The sequence below is a fragment of the Pyxicephalus adspersus genome, chromosome Z, assembly GCF_032062135.1.
Source record: "Pyxicephalus adspersus chromosome Z, UCB_Pads_2.0, whole genome shotgun sequence".
NCBI lineage: Eukaryota > Metazoa > Chordata > Amphibia > Anura > Pyxicephalidae > Pyxicephalus > Pyxicephalus adspersus.
Genome location: NC_092871.1, coordinates 85,331,955 through 85,346,984, shown reverse-complemented (window position 1 = coordinate 85,346,984; position 15,030 = coordinate 85,331,955). Strand labels below are relative to the sequence as shown.

The 15,030-nt window shown below is 44.9% G+C and overlaps 2 protein-coding genes across 2 annotated transcripts in view; one reads left to right on the top strand and one right to left on the bottom strand.

Moving 5' to 3' along the window:
- The first annotated feature begins 1,490 nt into the window (after positions 1 to 1,490).
- Positions 1,491 to 14,183, top strand: FAAH2 (fatty acid amide hydrolase 2). Its single transcript, XM_072431837.1, has 10 exons — positions 1,491 to 1,754; positions 6,645 to 6,864; positions 7,068 to 7,277; positions 8,462 to 8,581; positions 9,686 to 9,821; positions 9,983 to 10,100; positions 10,270 to 10,389; positions 11,404 to 11,503; positions 11,891 to 12,085; positions 12,270 to 14,183. The coding sequence occupies exons 1-10, from the start codon at positions 1,578 to 1,580 to the stop codon at positions 12,443 to 12,445; spliced, it is 1,572 nt and encodes a 523-aa protein (XP_072287938.1). The 5' UTR covers positions 1,491 to 1,577; the 3' UTR covers positions 12,446 to 14,183.
- A 282-nt stretch (positions 14,184 to 14,465) lies between these two features.
- NUP62CL (nucleoporin 62 C-terminal like) overlaps positions 14,466 to 15,030 on the bottom strand; it is a 12,752-nt gene continuing 12,187 nt past the window's right edge. Inside the window, exon 11 of the mRNA XM_072431836.1 lies at positions 14,466 to 14,655. Coding sequence (XP_072287937.1) covers positions 14,564 to 14,655 — 92 coding nt within the window. The 3' untranslated portion in view covers positions 14,466 to 14,563. The remainder of the gene's footprint in view (positions 14,656 to 15,030) is intronic.

Sequence of the window (15,030 nt, the reverse complement as noted above, 5' to 3'; positions counted from 1 at the left end):
TAATTGTGAATGAAAACAAACACATTACCACCTAGTGGTTGAATTGAGTATGACATCTACATTTGCCCATGTCCACTTAATACTTTTCAAGTAAATTAAGTTAAATTAGCCCACCTCTCCTTAAATTTTAAGTATTTTCATCATTTTTATTTACACAGAACGAGCATTCGCCTTGAACAAATAACTTGTTTGTACATGATTCCCCTGAGGTTTATACGAATTGAATCAATATTCTCAGTCAATACCCCGACATGAACGTCACAGATGTAAAGGAGCAGTAAATGAAGCGTATAGGCATGCCGGACTTTGGTAACTGACGAATATGTTATCATGTCTCATCTCGGAGTCCTTGAACGCTGTGCGTGCTGCTGCACTGAAATATAAAAGGTTCATATCTGATACCCTTTGTCACTGATAGATAAGAAGCTTCTGCTATCCATCTGATCAAAAAAATATTCAACAATGAAGAAACAAACTAAAAGGAATAAACACTGAATAGATATAAAAGAAAGCCATTAAAGCCCAATTGAGTTTTCTGTTTAAGTCCGCCTAATGTATGCCAGGTGTGCAATGCCTTGCAATTTGTTTTCTGTAGGAAGCAGTTACAGCCTGGGTAAAAAATCCAGTCCACGTCCATTATTCTGCGGGGGACGGAGCCATGGTCACTGTCCAATGAAGAATTTGTAGGTTTATAGGCTCCAGTGCTGTATGGAAATTGTAGGCTGACCTTATGCAAATGCAGCCTGCTTAGGAACACCCCCTCCTCCAGAATGATAAATTCATCCCTCCCCCTAAGAGCCAGGGCTGGGGGCTCCTGGGCGGAGTACAGGTCCCTAGGATTTTTTTTAGGAAGCAATGTGCTAACCCCTTCCACTTAATCTTTCTGCATTGCACAGAACAGCACAGAGACCCAGTGATGTGGATTTGGGGTGGGGTGGGGGGTCTGTAGTCTTCAGAAAGAACTGAGAATAAAATCAGAGAGCACAGGCCTAATCAACCCAGTGCATCTCTGGCAGGATCAAACGCCATTTCATTGCACAGGTATTACAATACAAATCAATACAATTCTCTCTATATATTTATATAGGTCTGTATTAGGTGAATGCGATTCTCCCCATACATTTACTGCCAGTGTGTCTTCCTGATTTGAATGGAAATTGATTCAGCTGGAGTAAATGTCACATTCACCTAGGTGCAAGAAGAAGGGGGGCTCTAAGCAGTAAAAACTTTATCTCTTCTATATTTTTAATAAAATAAAAAACAGATTTTTGAAAGGTGAAAAAACAATCTTTGAGATAATACCCTCCCACATACCCCAAGCTTTACCCCCCTAAAAAAAAGCCCTCTTTCAATTGTAATCATAATTTGCAGCAATTGCAAGGTGCCATCTAGTGGCAGGTAGGTGGAGATGCACACAGGTAGGCGGCGTCGGAAAAAAACCTAACATAACCCCGCCCATAATCCTTTCACCCAACCAGAGGCTGTTTCGTTCACTAACCACGCCCCTCCACGCCTATTCTATGTTCCCGGTTCTGTTTTCGGTGTTAGTGATCGATCCCCGGTGACTGGTCGGTACGATGGCTATCCTGCGCCGGGCTCTGTCGTGGCTCCTTCAGACCCTCTCCCGGTTCTTACTGCTGGTTGTCCAGGCCGGCTGCTGGTTATCCAAAGCCCCCCCGACCCCGGGACCGCCTCGCGACCCGGTGCTGCTAATCCCGGCCTCGGTGCTGGCCGAGAAGATCCGGCGGGGAGAGGTGAGAGAGTTCCGGGTTGGAGGTTATTAGGGGAACAGTCAGGACCATTTCTATGGGGCTTCCAGGACCTATGGTCACTTGACTTGTTAGCTTGCCATGTTCATGGGGAGGGAGAGACTGAGGAAATTCTGCCTGCAGCAAACTAATCTCAGGATAGACATAGTCACCAGAGATGCAGTGGGGCTTTTTGGATTTGCAGCTTTCCTTATGCATTTTCTGGCATGTCCAGATCAGGGGAGTTCCTAGTAGTCCTGTTTTTGTTGACCTTATATAAAGTTTTCACTATGGTCTTAGAAAAAACAAATGGCAATACGCTTCTTTTTCTAGGTTTTAGATTAACTTTAAATTTGTGGATTGTTCCATCGTCGACCTGATATGTTTCAGGGATCGGCGGTCCCTTCCTCAGGGTCCTGACTTGGATCCATCACAGTTCTAGATCACAGTGATTGCATGCAAAGACTAAAAACAAAGCACCCAACACCCTGTGCACTGCACGGCATGCAAGGAAAAACCACAACTTACCTGACTGTGTGTTGGGTACAAATCTGGACTGGGGATACAATGGGGGGAAGGGGCATCCAAGGTGGACTTGTTGATCTATATTCCCATATGTGCTATTATCATTAATTTAATATTTTCCACTTTGTTGAACTGGGAACTGAAGTAATTCTGCTATGTGGGGGAGGTGATGATTGGTAGATACCAAGGGAGGTCATGGTGATCATCCATAGACCCTACCAGCCTTCTAATTACAATAAGCCCCCTAAGATCTATAGAACGTTCTCCAAATACATGATTCTTCCTGAAGACCTCTGCGCTCCTCATCCAGGCTCATTCTCCTCTACTGACAAATCTTAGTCCTCAGTCCTTGTACCTACCTCCGACTTGTCCTCTTCACATTTGCCACTCACTCCTTATCCAAGAATTGACCTCAGGATCTACTGTTCTCCTCAAAATATACCATTCCTCCAGAAGACCTCAATGCTCCTCCTCTTCAGCCACTCTCCAGGCTTTGGTCACTTCTTTGCTCAGCCTTCCGACAAATTGTAGTCCTCAGTTCTTGTTGTCTTGCCCTCATTACATTTGCACTTTATCTAAGGATCAGGGTCAGGATCTAATGAAAGGATCTACCTCAGAATGTTCTCAAAATACTCCATTCCCCTTGAAGACCTCAACGCTCCTCCTCTTAATTCATTTTCCAGGCTTTGGTCACTTATTCTCCTCAGTCTTCCAAAAAACCATAGTCCTTGGTTCTTAATGTACCTACCTCTGACTTATCTTCCTCATTGTTGGAGCTTACTTCTTATTAAAGAATCCTCAGTTCTTGTTGTACCTAAGTTTGCCTTGTCTTCCTCACATTTGCAGCTTACTTCTTATCTAAGGACGGGCCTCATGATCCACCCCAGAATGTTCTCCTCAATATACACCATCACTCCTGAAGACCTCAACCCTTCTCCTCTTCATTCTCCAGGCTCTGGTCGCTTGTTCTCTTCATTCTTCCAACAAACCTTAGTCCTCAGTTCTTGTACCTTCCTCTGACTTGTCTTCCTCACATTTGCAGCTTACTCCTTATCGAAGGATCAGGATCCACTGAAAGGATCCACCCAAGAATGTTCTCCTCAATATACACCATCACTCCTGAAGACCTCAACGCTTCTCCTCTTCATCCCTTTTCCAGGCTCTGGTCACTCATGCTCTTCAGCTTTCCAACAAACCTTAGTCTTCAGTTCTTATTGTACCTCTGTCTTGTCCTTCTCACATTTAGTGACTGTTCTTTGGTCCTACCAGGGAATGTTCCTCTCGGAATATGTCCTCCCCCCCCTAAGCACTCCAACCATTCTCCAGGATTTGGCTATTTATGCTCCTCAGCCTTGCAACCAACCTTAGTCCTCAGTTCTTGTTGTACCTCCCTCTGACTTGACCTCCTCACATTTGCAGCTTACTCTTTATCCAAGGATCCACTGAAAGGATCTACCCTAGAATATTCTCCTCAAAATATGCTATTCCTCCTGAAGACCTCAACGCTTCTCCTCTTCATCCCTTTTCCAGGCTTTGGTCACTCATGCTCTTCAGCTTTCTAACAAACCTTAGTCTTCAGTTCTTGTTGTACCTACCTCTGACTGGTCCTCCTCACATTCAATGCCTATTCTTTGGTCCTTCCCCAGAATGTTCTTCTCAGAATATGTCCTTTCCTCCTCAGCACTTTAACCAACCATAGTCCTCAGTTCTTGTTGTCTTGTCCTCCTTACACTTGCTCCTTATCTAAGGATCAAGGTCAGAATCTACTGAAAGGATCTACCTCAGAATGTTCTCTTCAATATACACCATTACTCATGAAGACTTCAACGCTCCTCATCTTCATCTGTTTTCAAGGCTTTGGTTACTCATTCTCCTAAGTCTTCTAACAAGCCTTCGTCCTCAGTTCTTGTTGTACCTAACTTTGCCTTGTCCTCCTCACATTTGCAGCTTACTTCTTATCTAAGGATCAGCCTCAGGATCTACTGAAAGGATCTACCCTAGAATGTTCTCTTCAATATACACCATCACTCCTGAAGACCTCAAGGATCCTCCTCTTCATTCATTCTCCAGGCTCTGGTCGCTCATTCTCTTCATTCTTCCAACAAACCATAGTCCTCAGTTCTTGTTGTACCTACATCTGACATGTCCTCTTAACATTTGCAGCCTCCTCCTTATCTAAGGATCGGCCTCAGGATCTACTGAAAGGATCTACCCCAGAATGTTCTCCTCAAAATACACTATTCCTCTTAAAGAGCTCCACGCTTCTTCTCTTCATCCATTTTCCAGGCTTTGGTCACTCATTTTCCCCAGTCTTCTAACAAGCCTTAGTCCTGAGTTCTTGTTTGGTCCTACTTGTCCTCATTACATTTGCTCCTTATCTAAGGATCTACTGAAAGGATCTACCTCAGAATGTTCTCTTCAAAATACACCATTACTCCTGAAGACTTCAACGCTCCTCATCTTTATCCCTTTTCCTGGCTTTGGTCCCTCATTCTCCTCAGTCTTCTAACAAGCCTCAGTTCTTGTTGTACCTACCTTTGCCTTGTCCTCCACACAATTGATGCCTGGTCATTGGTCCTACCCCAGAATGTTCTTCTCAGAATATGTCCTTCCCTCCTCAGCACTCCAACCATTCTCTAGGATTTGGTTATCTAACGATTGAACTCTAGAATGTTCTCCTCAAAATATATAATTCCTTTCTTATCACTCTTAACTCTTTGATCATTCACCAGGCTTTGGTCACTCACCCTCCTCTGTCTTCTGACAAACTTTGGTCCTATGATGTCCTCTGTTCTTTACCTTGTATTTACCTCTCCGTTCTTCCTTACCCAGCACCCCTGTTCTTCATCCATTCTCCAAGCTTTGGTACCTCATCACCCACCATCTTTTGACAACCTAGTGACTCTTAAAGTGTACCTAAACTCAGAATTTTCATATACATAAAAAGGTAGACAACCCTTTTATGTAAGGGAAAAAATTCTGTTTGTTTTTTTTTTAATTGCACTGCCCTCTAATAATGAATAGGAGCGCAAAGCCTCCCGGGATACCTTCGTCAAGCATCCCGGGAGGCTCTTGGGTACTCCTTCTGCTTGGGCATGAGCCCCTTTCTTCCCCTCCAGATACATCATTGCTCCTGAAGACCTCAACACTCCTTCAAAGCTTTGGTCAGTCTTTCTTCTTAGTCTTGTTCTCCTCACAATTACTGCTTATTACTCTTCCTTTTTCCAAAGGGTAAGGCCCTCATCCTCCTATGTCTTTTGTCAAACTAGGCTCCTAGGTCCTCCTTGTCATACCTACCTCTTTATTTGCTTCTCATATTTGCTGCTGATTCCTCTTTGAAAGATGCCCCATATATTCTCCTCCAAATATGACATTATTGCTGAGGACCTTGGCCCTCTTCTTCATTCATTCCCAGGGCTTCAGGCACTTATCCTCCATGGGCTTCTAATAGACTTTGAATACATACCCTTCTCATTTCCTTTTCATACCTACCTTTCGCTTGTCTATCTATTGTTAGGTGGACAACCTCATCATCATCCCATTATTAGAACAAGGAATAGCACCTTTACAAAGGTTGTCTTCTCCTCATACCTCACTTGTACCTTTCGCATTTGCAGCTTTTTTCTTTTAGGATGTGGCCCCCTACAAAATATTTTTTTAAATAAGTCTCTTAAGAACCTAAGCACCTCAGCCATCCTTCAGGCTTTGGTCTGACCTGCTTGACAGTCTTCTGATAAACTTTGGTCACATGTCCAGAGTTCTCTTTATTGTACCTACGTCTGGCTTGTTTTTCTCACATTTGCTGCTTATTGCTTTTTGGACATACCTCAGTATGTTCTCCACCAAGGATTTAATGGTTGCTGGGAACCTTAGCACTCTTCTTCAGCCATTCTCTGTGCTTCAGGGACTCATCATTCGTGGATGTCTTATAGACTTGGGTCACATGTCCTCCTCAGGTCCCGTCCTCATACCTAACTTTTATTTGTCCTAACATCAATCCTATGTTAGGAGGACAACCTCATCATCATCCCAATTAGAGCAAAGGAATAAAAGACTTCACATCTCCAGAAGTTCTGCAGGCTTTGATCTGTCCTGTTCCTCAGTCTTTGGACAAAATTTGGTCAAATGTCCTCACTTCTCGGTTGGTGAGGACTTTGATGCTCCACCACTTCAGCCATTTTTCAAGCTTTAGACACTCATCCTCCTTGGTCTTCTGACAAACCAGACCAGACAGACAAAGCTGTGTAAATCTCACAATTTAGTGTATTTAGCTTCTGAAGTTTTAAAAAAGTTTCATAGAACAATGATACAAAAGATGACTGCTACTGACTACTACCACCATCATCACTGATTGTCCATGTCTCATTTTAGCTAAAGAGCAGCATTGTGGTGCAGTCCTACATCTCCAGGATCCGAGAGGTCAACCCCGCTCTTAATGCTCTGGTGTGTGATCGATTTGAGGAAGCCCTTGGCGAGGCCCGGGCAGTGGATGATCTGGTAGCTTCCAAGGCAGAGGATGAAGCCACCCTCAAAGAGAAGTATCCTCTTCTTGGTGTCCCGGTATCGGTGAAGGAAGCATTTGCCTTGCAAGGTGAGTACAAATGTGTTGTAATCTATGTGTACGATGCTGCCATGGTGTTTTTGAAGGTCGTGTTGGATGAAGCATTCTCCTCAGGGCTTAATAGATATGAAACAATATGTGAGAACTTCATGAAAGGTAGACCTTTAGTTTGGAAGGTTCTTCCAATTTGGAGCAGCAATGGTGACTCGCATTTTATTTATGTATGTTTTTAGGTATGCCTCAGAGCTCTGGCCTCATATCTAGACAGTCATTGCGCTCAACGACTGATGCTGCTGTTGTGTCAAGACTAAAGGCAGCCGGAGCCATTCCTCTTGGTGTCACCAACTGCAGCGAGCTTTGCATGTGGTATGAGTCCAGTAATAACGTCTATGGAAGGTCTAGGAACCCGTACAACACCCAGCACATAGTAGGAGGCAGCTCCGGTAAGTTGTTGAATGTATTTTATCCCAAACTAACAAACTTGAGCTTTGTGGTCACAGTTTGGTGAAGACCCATTTCTGTTCCCCCATGATTGTGTCTCGGGGTACAAAGCCAGATCCATAAAGACATGGTGTCACCAGTTTGGTGTGGAGGAACTCGAGTGTCCTGACCTGACCTCAACTCTACTGAACACCTTTGGGATGAATTGGAATGGTGAGCCAGGTCTTCTCATCCAACTTTAGGACCTGACCTCCCCAGTGGAGGCAAATCAGACATTAATCCAAAGTCAGTACCTGACTTCACACATGGGGGCAAATTTCCACAAACACCCTCCAAAATCTTTTGGAAAGCCAAAAAGACTGGGGAATGTTAAAGGCTCAGAAGCGGGCCGACTCCTTAAAGACATGATGTCACCGATTTGGTGTGGAGGAACTTGAGTGTCCTGCACAGATCCCTGTGGACAGATCTTGTGGACAGAGGGCTTTTATAGCTGCAAGGGGGTGTGGAAAAGCTAAAAACCAATGACCATGAAATGGTATGTTCAACATGGTCATATAGATATGATGGTAAGATGTTCAGGAGCTTTTGGTCAGGAGCTGTAGATGTCCCCGAGCTTTTGGCCAGGAGCTGTAGATGTCCCCGAGCTTTTGGCCAGGAGCTGTAGATGTCCCCGAGTTTTTGGCCAGGAGCTGTGGATGTCCCCGAGCTTTTGGCCAGGAGCTGTGGATGTCCCAGCTTTTGGCCAGGAGCTGTGGATGTCCCCGAGCTTTTGGCCAGGAGCTGTGGATGTCCGGGAGCTAAGGATGTCAATGAGCTGTTGATGTCCAGGAACTTTAGGCCAAGTGCTGTGGATGTTACAGCCTTTTTTGGCCAGGAGCTTTTGACCTTGTGATCCATTGTGACATCTTTACATTATAAATGTTTTTTTTATAATTTATGTGGCATTGTACTGCTTTTTGGTCCCGTGTCAATGGGATCAGTTTGACATCATCTCACATGCGTCTAAGATCCTTCAGAAATCATTGATGGTTGTGTTGGACCTTCATCAGTTGGGTTTTGTATTTCCATAGACTTGTATGGGAGTATGACTAAAGCCAAACAAGGGAGGTCCAGAAATTGTATAAAAAGATAGAAATGTAACACAAACATCTTCTTTTTACCTAATATGTTTCAACCTGTTTTACAGGAGGAGAAGGCTGTATACTTGGGGCGGCCGGGTCAGTCATCGGTGTCGGCTCAGATATTGGAGGCAGCATCAGAATGCCGGCATTCTTTAATGGAATATATGGACACAAGCCAACCCCAGGTGAGGACAATGTGTTTCCTTCGATTGTATCCCAGCAATTATTGATCCATTCATCTCATAAACCGTCATATCTCACAACGAGTATCTGAGGAGACAGTTTAACCTTTTGACTATGGTGCAAAGGTTTCCCATGGTCGTATAGCCAGTGCCAACTATTTCCAGGATAGCCTGATTCTCACCTTCATGTCAGGGGCTGGGGCCATGGATCCTGATACCGTGAGGTTATTTTCTGGCAATGGCCCCTAGGTGACCTCTATATTACTATTATCAATGAAAGCAAAGAGGCCTAATGCTTGTCAGCATGCTGCAGAAGACTCTGTGGGGGAAGTAGTGGTCTCTCTGCAGAGTTGATTTACTCCCAGCTCAGCAGTAAGTCCTCAATTCAGCCCATCCTTTATCCCCTTCCAAGTGCTGGGGGATGGGGTGGAAGGCTGAGCTGCTGAGAACACCTGATTGGCCCTAGGTGCTGCCCCTCCCATGGAATTGCAGAAGGCTTGAATAAATGTTCTTGCACATTCTGCATTTAACAATGCATGTCGTCATTTTGTAATGCAGCCATTAAAAACGAAACTAGTGGGGACACTAGGAAGTCAGGAGCAACACATGGTTTGGGGGAAATAAGAGGGTACGAGACTGCACACAGGATGGGGGACACTGGGAGGTCAGGGACTGCATAAGAGATTGGGGAGAACAGGGAGTCAGCGACTACACATCAGGTAGGGGTCATTCGGACGTCACGGACTACATGTGGGATGGGGGGGAGTCAGGGACTGCAATCAAGTTGGGGGGGAGGGGTGAGGGGCTGCACATGGAATGGGGACACCAGGAAGTCAGTGTCTGCACATGTAATAGAGGACACATTGGGGACAGGGACTGCAAATGGGATGGGGGGGACACTGGAGGTCAGGAACTGCATACAGGATGGGGGACACTTGGAGGTCAAGAATTGCACAAGAGATCAGGGAGAACAGGAAATCACCGTCTACACATGAGATGGGGGTCACTTGGGGGTCAAGGAACTGCACATGGGATGTGGGTCACTTGGGGAAACCAGACTCCTATTTAATAAGAACCTGATGTCAGTGTTTCTCTGCACTTTTCCAGGTATCGTCCCCAATGATGGTCAGTTCCCCAACGCTCATGGGACCCGCGTGGAGCTCCTGTGTACGGGGCCCATGTGTAGATATGCCGTGGATTTACCTCTTGTCCTAAAGGTGATGGCTGGAAAAAATACTGAAAAGTAAGTGGGGGGGGGGTAATTAATCTGCAGTGGCTGCTTTAGTTTTTTTTTTTGTCAAGGACATTTTTAAGTCCTGCAATAACAACTTCCTGCCATGGGGGTGTAGGGCACACCTAAAAGTGAACCAGGTCGTATAACCATTTGTGTCTTTGTCCTCCTAGGCTGTCCCTTGACCAGGACGTATCTCTGCGCCATCTGCGGTTCTTTTCCATGGAGAACGATGGCGGCTGTGTCTTTGTGTCACCTATGGATAAAGAACTGGTCGAAGCGCAGAGGCGGGTGAGCGGTACAGGAAATGGAAACATTTCTCACATCCAATAAAATTTTAAGTCTGCAGCTCTTTCCTTAACGTAATCCCTGGAGATCCCACCCAGTGTGATCATTTTCTATAGGGGAGAACACTTGCTGAAGATGAAATCCTTTCCTAATGTACAATCTCCCTTCACAGGTGGTCCAGTATTTGGAAACTTCGCTCGGGGTCACCGTTCAGCCAATCAGCATACACAACATGCGGTATTCCTTTCAAATATGGTCATCTGTGATGTCATTGGATGAGGACAAAGCAGAGGTAAAACAGGAACCCATCATGGAATAATGATTCATGGAAAATGATGGCTGCCAATCAAATTCACCTAAAGAGCACCTGTGCTGTGGAAACTGTGCCCATAAAATGTCAAAAGCCCAATTACCATTCATGTGGTCAGGGGTGGCCTTAGGTTTCATGACTCCCTGTGTAGACTTTAGTGCCATCTGGCTGGGAGAAACATGAGTGGTGGGAGAATGGGTGTTGATTTTACCCCCCATGGAAGCAATTGACAGCAGCAGCTTACCCCTTCTCATTTTCTACTATTAAAATGACAAATCATCAAAATGACAAAAGTCATCACTAATGCTGCAATGCTCCACCCGCTACCTATCTATGTCCACTTACCTTTTCCCAGTGTTTTTCACTACTAATGCCTTGTGGCTCTACCCACTACTTACCAATGCCACCTACCTCCACTTAGTGGTATTTAACTAAAAAAGCTGAGTTGCCCCACCCACTACCCACCTAGTGTTTTTTCACACACCTAGTACCTGGCAATGCCCGCCCATTTCTTCCTGGCACTAGCACCAATTTTGCACTGCTCCCCTCACTACTTACCAATGCCACCTACCTCCTCCTAGTGGTATTTTAACTGCCCCACCCATCTCTTACTGGTGGTTTCCAGCACCAACGCTGCACTGCTCCACCCACTACTTACCAATCTCTAGTGGTTTTTACCACCTACACTATGCCACTTTCCCCCAACCAATGCCCACCTACCCCTACCAGTGGCTAAAGGCCGGCCCTGTAGATCTCGCTGCAGCTGATCACTTTCCATATTCTGCACCATGTGGAGGTGGTTATCTTGGAAGAGGCGGGGCTTTATCTATTATGTCAGAGCTGCCCCCCTATGATTGGTGCAGAAGAATGGGGGAGGGTCAGACACATACATGATTGACGTTTGTATTATAGACCGGTTCTCTTTCCAGCTTGATAATCGGCCAATAGCACAATGATTGATTGGTGATTTGTTAATCGATTGACTTTCCTCTTCAGAGTTTCACAGATTTAATGTCCGATGGAAAGCGGATGTGGCCGAGTTGGGAACTGGTAAAATGGATGTTCGGCTTATCCAAACATACGATTCCGGCCATAGGTGAGGAGACGCTCATGATTGGCACTTTGCCATAGATGAACATCAACCAATTGTTTGTAATAAATTAAATGGGTAAAAGTCTGTGGTCACCTGACCATAACCCTGTGTGATTTTGTTGAACATCCCATGGGGAAGCCTGCTGATAGGCTGCCACCCTGCATTCCCCTCCTATCAGTGTAATGCTTCTCCTGTTACTGGCCAATTACAGGCTGGGGGAGGGATCATGATGACCTGTGCTTGGTGTGGTGGGTAAGTGGGGAAGCTGGCTGGCGACTGGGGACATCTAGTGGCTGAAAAGAGCTACTACAGGGAAAATATCAGATTTTGCTACCCCTTGCACAAGGCGATTCATTGGCGTTGGTGACATTTTCTTTTTGTCTCCTGCAGGTTTGGCACTCACAGAGAGTTTGGCCAATATGAATCCACAAGGAAGCGCAAAAATGGTGCAAAAAGCCAAAAACCTGAAAGAGGAGCTGAATACCCTGCTGGGGAACGATGGAATCCTCATCTACCCCTCTCATCCCAAAATTGCCCCAAAACACCACCAACCCCTTGCTTGGCCGTTCAACTTCGCCTACACTGGTAAGGGCAGATTATCTCATATTTAAAAAATTCCCCCCTCCCTTCCTGACAACCCCCAGCCAATAGCATCGTCCCCTGCTGTATTCCTTATCAGGTAACCATCCCGCCCAGGTTATACAGCAGGAAGCGATCCTATTGGCTGGCTATTAGCCTATTAGTACTGACCAGAGTCTTCTCTTCACAGCCATATTTAACGTCTTGGGGCTTCCAGTGACTCAGTGCCCGCTGGGACTCAGCCAGGCCGGGCTGCCGCTGGGCGTGCAAATCGTCTCATCCCAATATAATGACCATCTGACGTTGGCAGTTGCCCACCACTTAGAAAAATCGTTCGGAGGTTGGGCTCCGCCCAAAAATGTTTGACCACGCCCTCCTATCCAAATCGAAAGTAGGCTTCCATGGTCGTCAGACAAATCGTATATATTTTAACTTAATCCATAGCTGTTTCTAATTTTCTCTTTGCAATTACAGAATGTATTTGTTTGGTAGCATGAGTTTATATCAGCCAGGCTCCTGTCAGCATGCAGAGAGGGTCCCACTGGGTGGAAGCAGTGGTCTCTCTGCAGAGACCTGACACTCCCTCCACTGCTTGATTTGGGACCACAAGCTATCAATCAATAGGGAAACTCTGCAGAGAGCCCTCTACTTCCTTAAGGCTCCTCTCTGGAGTCCAGACTTTTCTATTCAGGTTGCTGCTGCTTTTCAAAGACTTTGCACCTGGAATGTGTTTTGCTTCTTTTTATTGAAAACTTTAATGTAATAGCTATGGCTCACTGATACATAGTACAGCTTTATTGTTCCTGCTCGAGCAATGCCTATACGACAAGAAAAAGCACTTTGTTTCAATTGTGCCCATACATTTGATTTTTCTCATTGATGACAATGAGTCACATGGGCCGGGTCACATGGATGGGGACCGGTTCATGCCGTTCTTCTACAGCGGTTAGCATGGTATAAAGAGCTCAGGATGCATCTGACTTTTTTTTTGGAAACCAGAGGCACCACTGTGCTAATAAAGTCACATGACTCTCATACACCTTTGGGGATGTAAGAGGGCCCCAATAAAACAGCTGCAGGGGTGGAGAATTGGTAAGCAGATGTGGAGTCAAAACACACCTGTGTGACCCCTTACCTGAAAGACTCCGCCCAGCAAAATGTTGAGGATGCCATTAGTGGTCACATTTTGGAGACACAGAAAGGACATGCAGTCACATTCCGTACCCCTTATAAATGTTATGAGTCAACCAAGGCAACAGTATGACAGCCAGGAAACGGTCAGATCAGCAATAGCAGCCCCCCTTTAAATCCATAAGCCAAATTTGCAATTTGAGCAGCTACTACTTACTGTAAATCCTGTGGAAGGTTTTGCTCATGGCTCACTTTGCAAGCCATATGATTGGCCACCGATGCAGCCGCTACCTGAGTGGAAAATCTCTTACCTCTATTTAAATTGAAGACCAGTCACTGATATGACCTCTTTCAGCTTGGGGACCAAGGGTAAAGTTTTCCAAGGTGCACCTAGCATTCGTAGGGTGGGATGTTGGGTGCCTTATTGAGATATATATGCTAGATATTACTTTTAAAGTCCTCCTAATTAAATCTGCTTACAAAGGTTACCTTGCAAAGTCTCTATCCTGCTGCTCTGTTCCTGAAGAAAACCTCCAGTCTCCATCTCTCCCCCACCCCCCTTCGAGGAGCGCTCAATGGTTTCTCCCCTGCAGAACACTTAATAATGTGGAAGGAACCATTAAGTGGTGTGGGGGCCGTAGGTCCCAGTCAGGTGACGACCTGTATCCAATACCGTGAAGCGTAAGGCACCAGGTGCACAGGCCTTAGCAGCAGGACGACTGAAGCAAGCAAAGAGTTTTGATAAAAGCAGATTTAGAATTTCTTCCAAACACCTTTCTGGTTACACATGAAGGACCACAGTGACAACACTGGGAGGAGACCATTTCCTGTACACTGAGAACTTTGAATCAACACTTTTGTTTCCCTATTACTTTTTAATTGCTACTAATTATATATAAATCCTAACTGAATGTAAGAAAGCACTGTGTATATTAAAAAAAAAAATAGTTTTTTAATAAAATGCTGCTTTTCACTTTCTTTTGTCTATCTTGGTGCTGCTACAGCCACTTCCTGTCCACATGCATGGCCTTGTTTAGGGTGGTATTCCAGATGACGGACCATGCCTACCTCATGCCATTTGTAGTCATAAGGGGAGACCATTGCGTCAGGGGCGTAGCCAAGGGGTTGTCAATTTATAACAGGAAGTAGAGATTACGAGCCCCAGATAACAATAACCCCAGAGGGGGTTCCGACTCTTCCTTTTTTAAGAATTTGAATAAACTCAGATAGAACATAATAGATTCTACCACCAGGGTGACTAACAAAGCTTTTATTTACCAAAATGCAATGAAAAAAATCCACTAAAGCATATATATATATTTTTTTTCGCACCTGACATTCAATATTAAAAGCTTAGTCGAATGTAATGGGAAATCCTCGCTCATGTTCCTTCCTCCGATTCTCAAACTCTTTTGTCACCTGCTCCACTTTCCTCTGGAGAAGAGCTGCAAAACAAAAGATGGTATCAGATAATGAAGCCCGGGGTGTTCCAGCACACATTATTTAATGTAAAGATATGCTGCCCCAAGAAAAGTCCATCTAATATGACGTTTCCTGGGGGTGACAACAATGCTGCACTGCTGCTAAATTTAGAGCAGAGATGTCACTTCCACTGCCCCTAAAACCTTTCCACTCTGAGCTGTGGTGTCTGAGATGGGGAGCATGAGATGTGTTTGCACTAAGGCCTGGTGCTAACAACCTAAATTTTATAGCTGGGGCCCACAGATGCTGTATGTTCTATTGATCATTCTAAATGTCGGTATATATATATATATATATATATATAAATAAATAAATATATATATATATATATATATATA

Bases quoted from the DNA above. Each gene is read 5' to 3' on its own strand.
- FAAH2 (XM_072431837.1), top strand. From the start codon at position 1,578: ATGGCTATCCTGCGCCGGGCTCTGTCGTGGCTCCTTCAGACCCTCTCC. The intron at 6,865-7,067 runs GTGAGTACAAAT...GTATGTTTTTAG, and splicing joins GGAAGCATTTGCCTTGCAAG to GTATGCCTCAGAGCTCTGGC. The intron at 8,582-9,685 runs GTGAGGACAATG...GCACTTTTCCAG, and splicing joins TGGACACAAGCCAACCCCAG to GTATCGTCCCCAATGATGGT.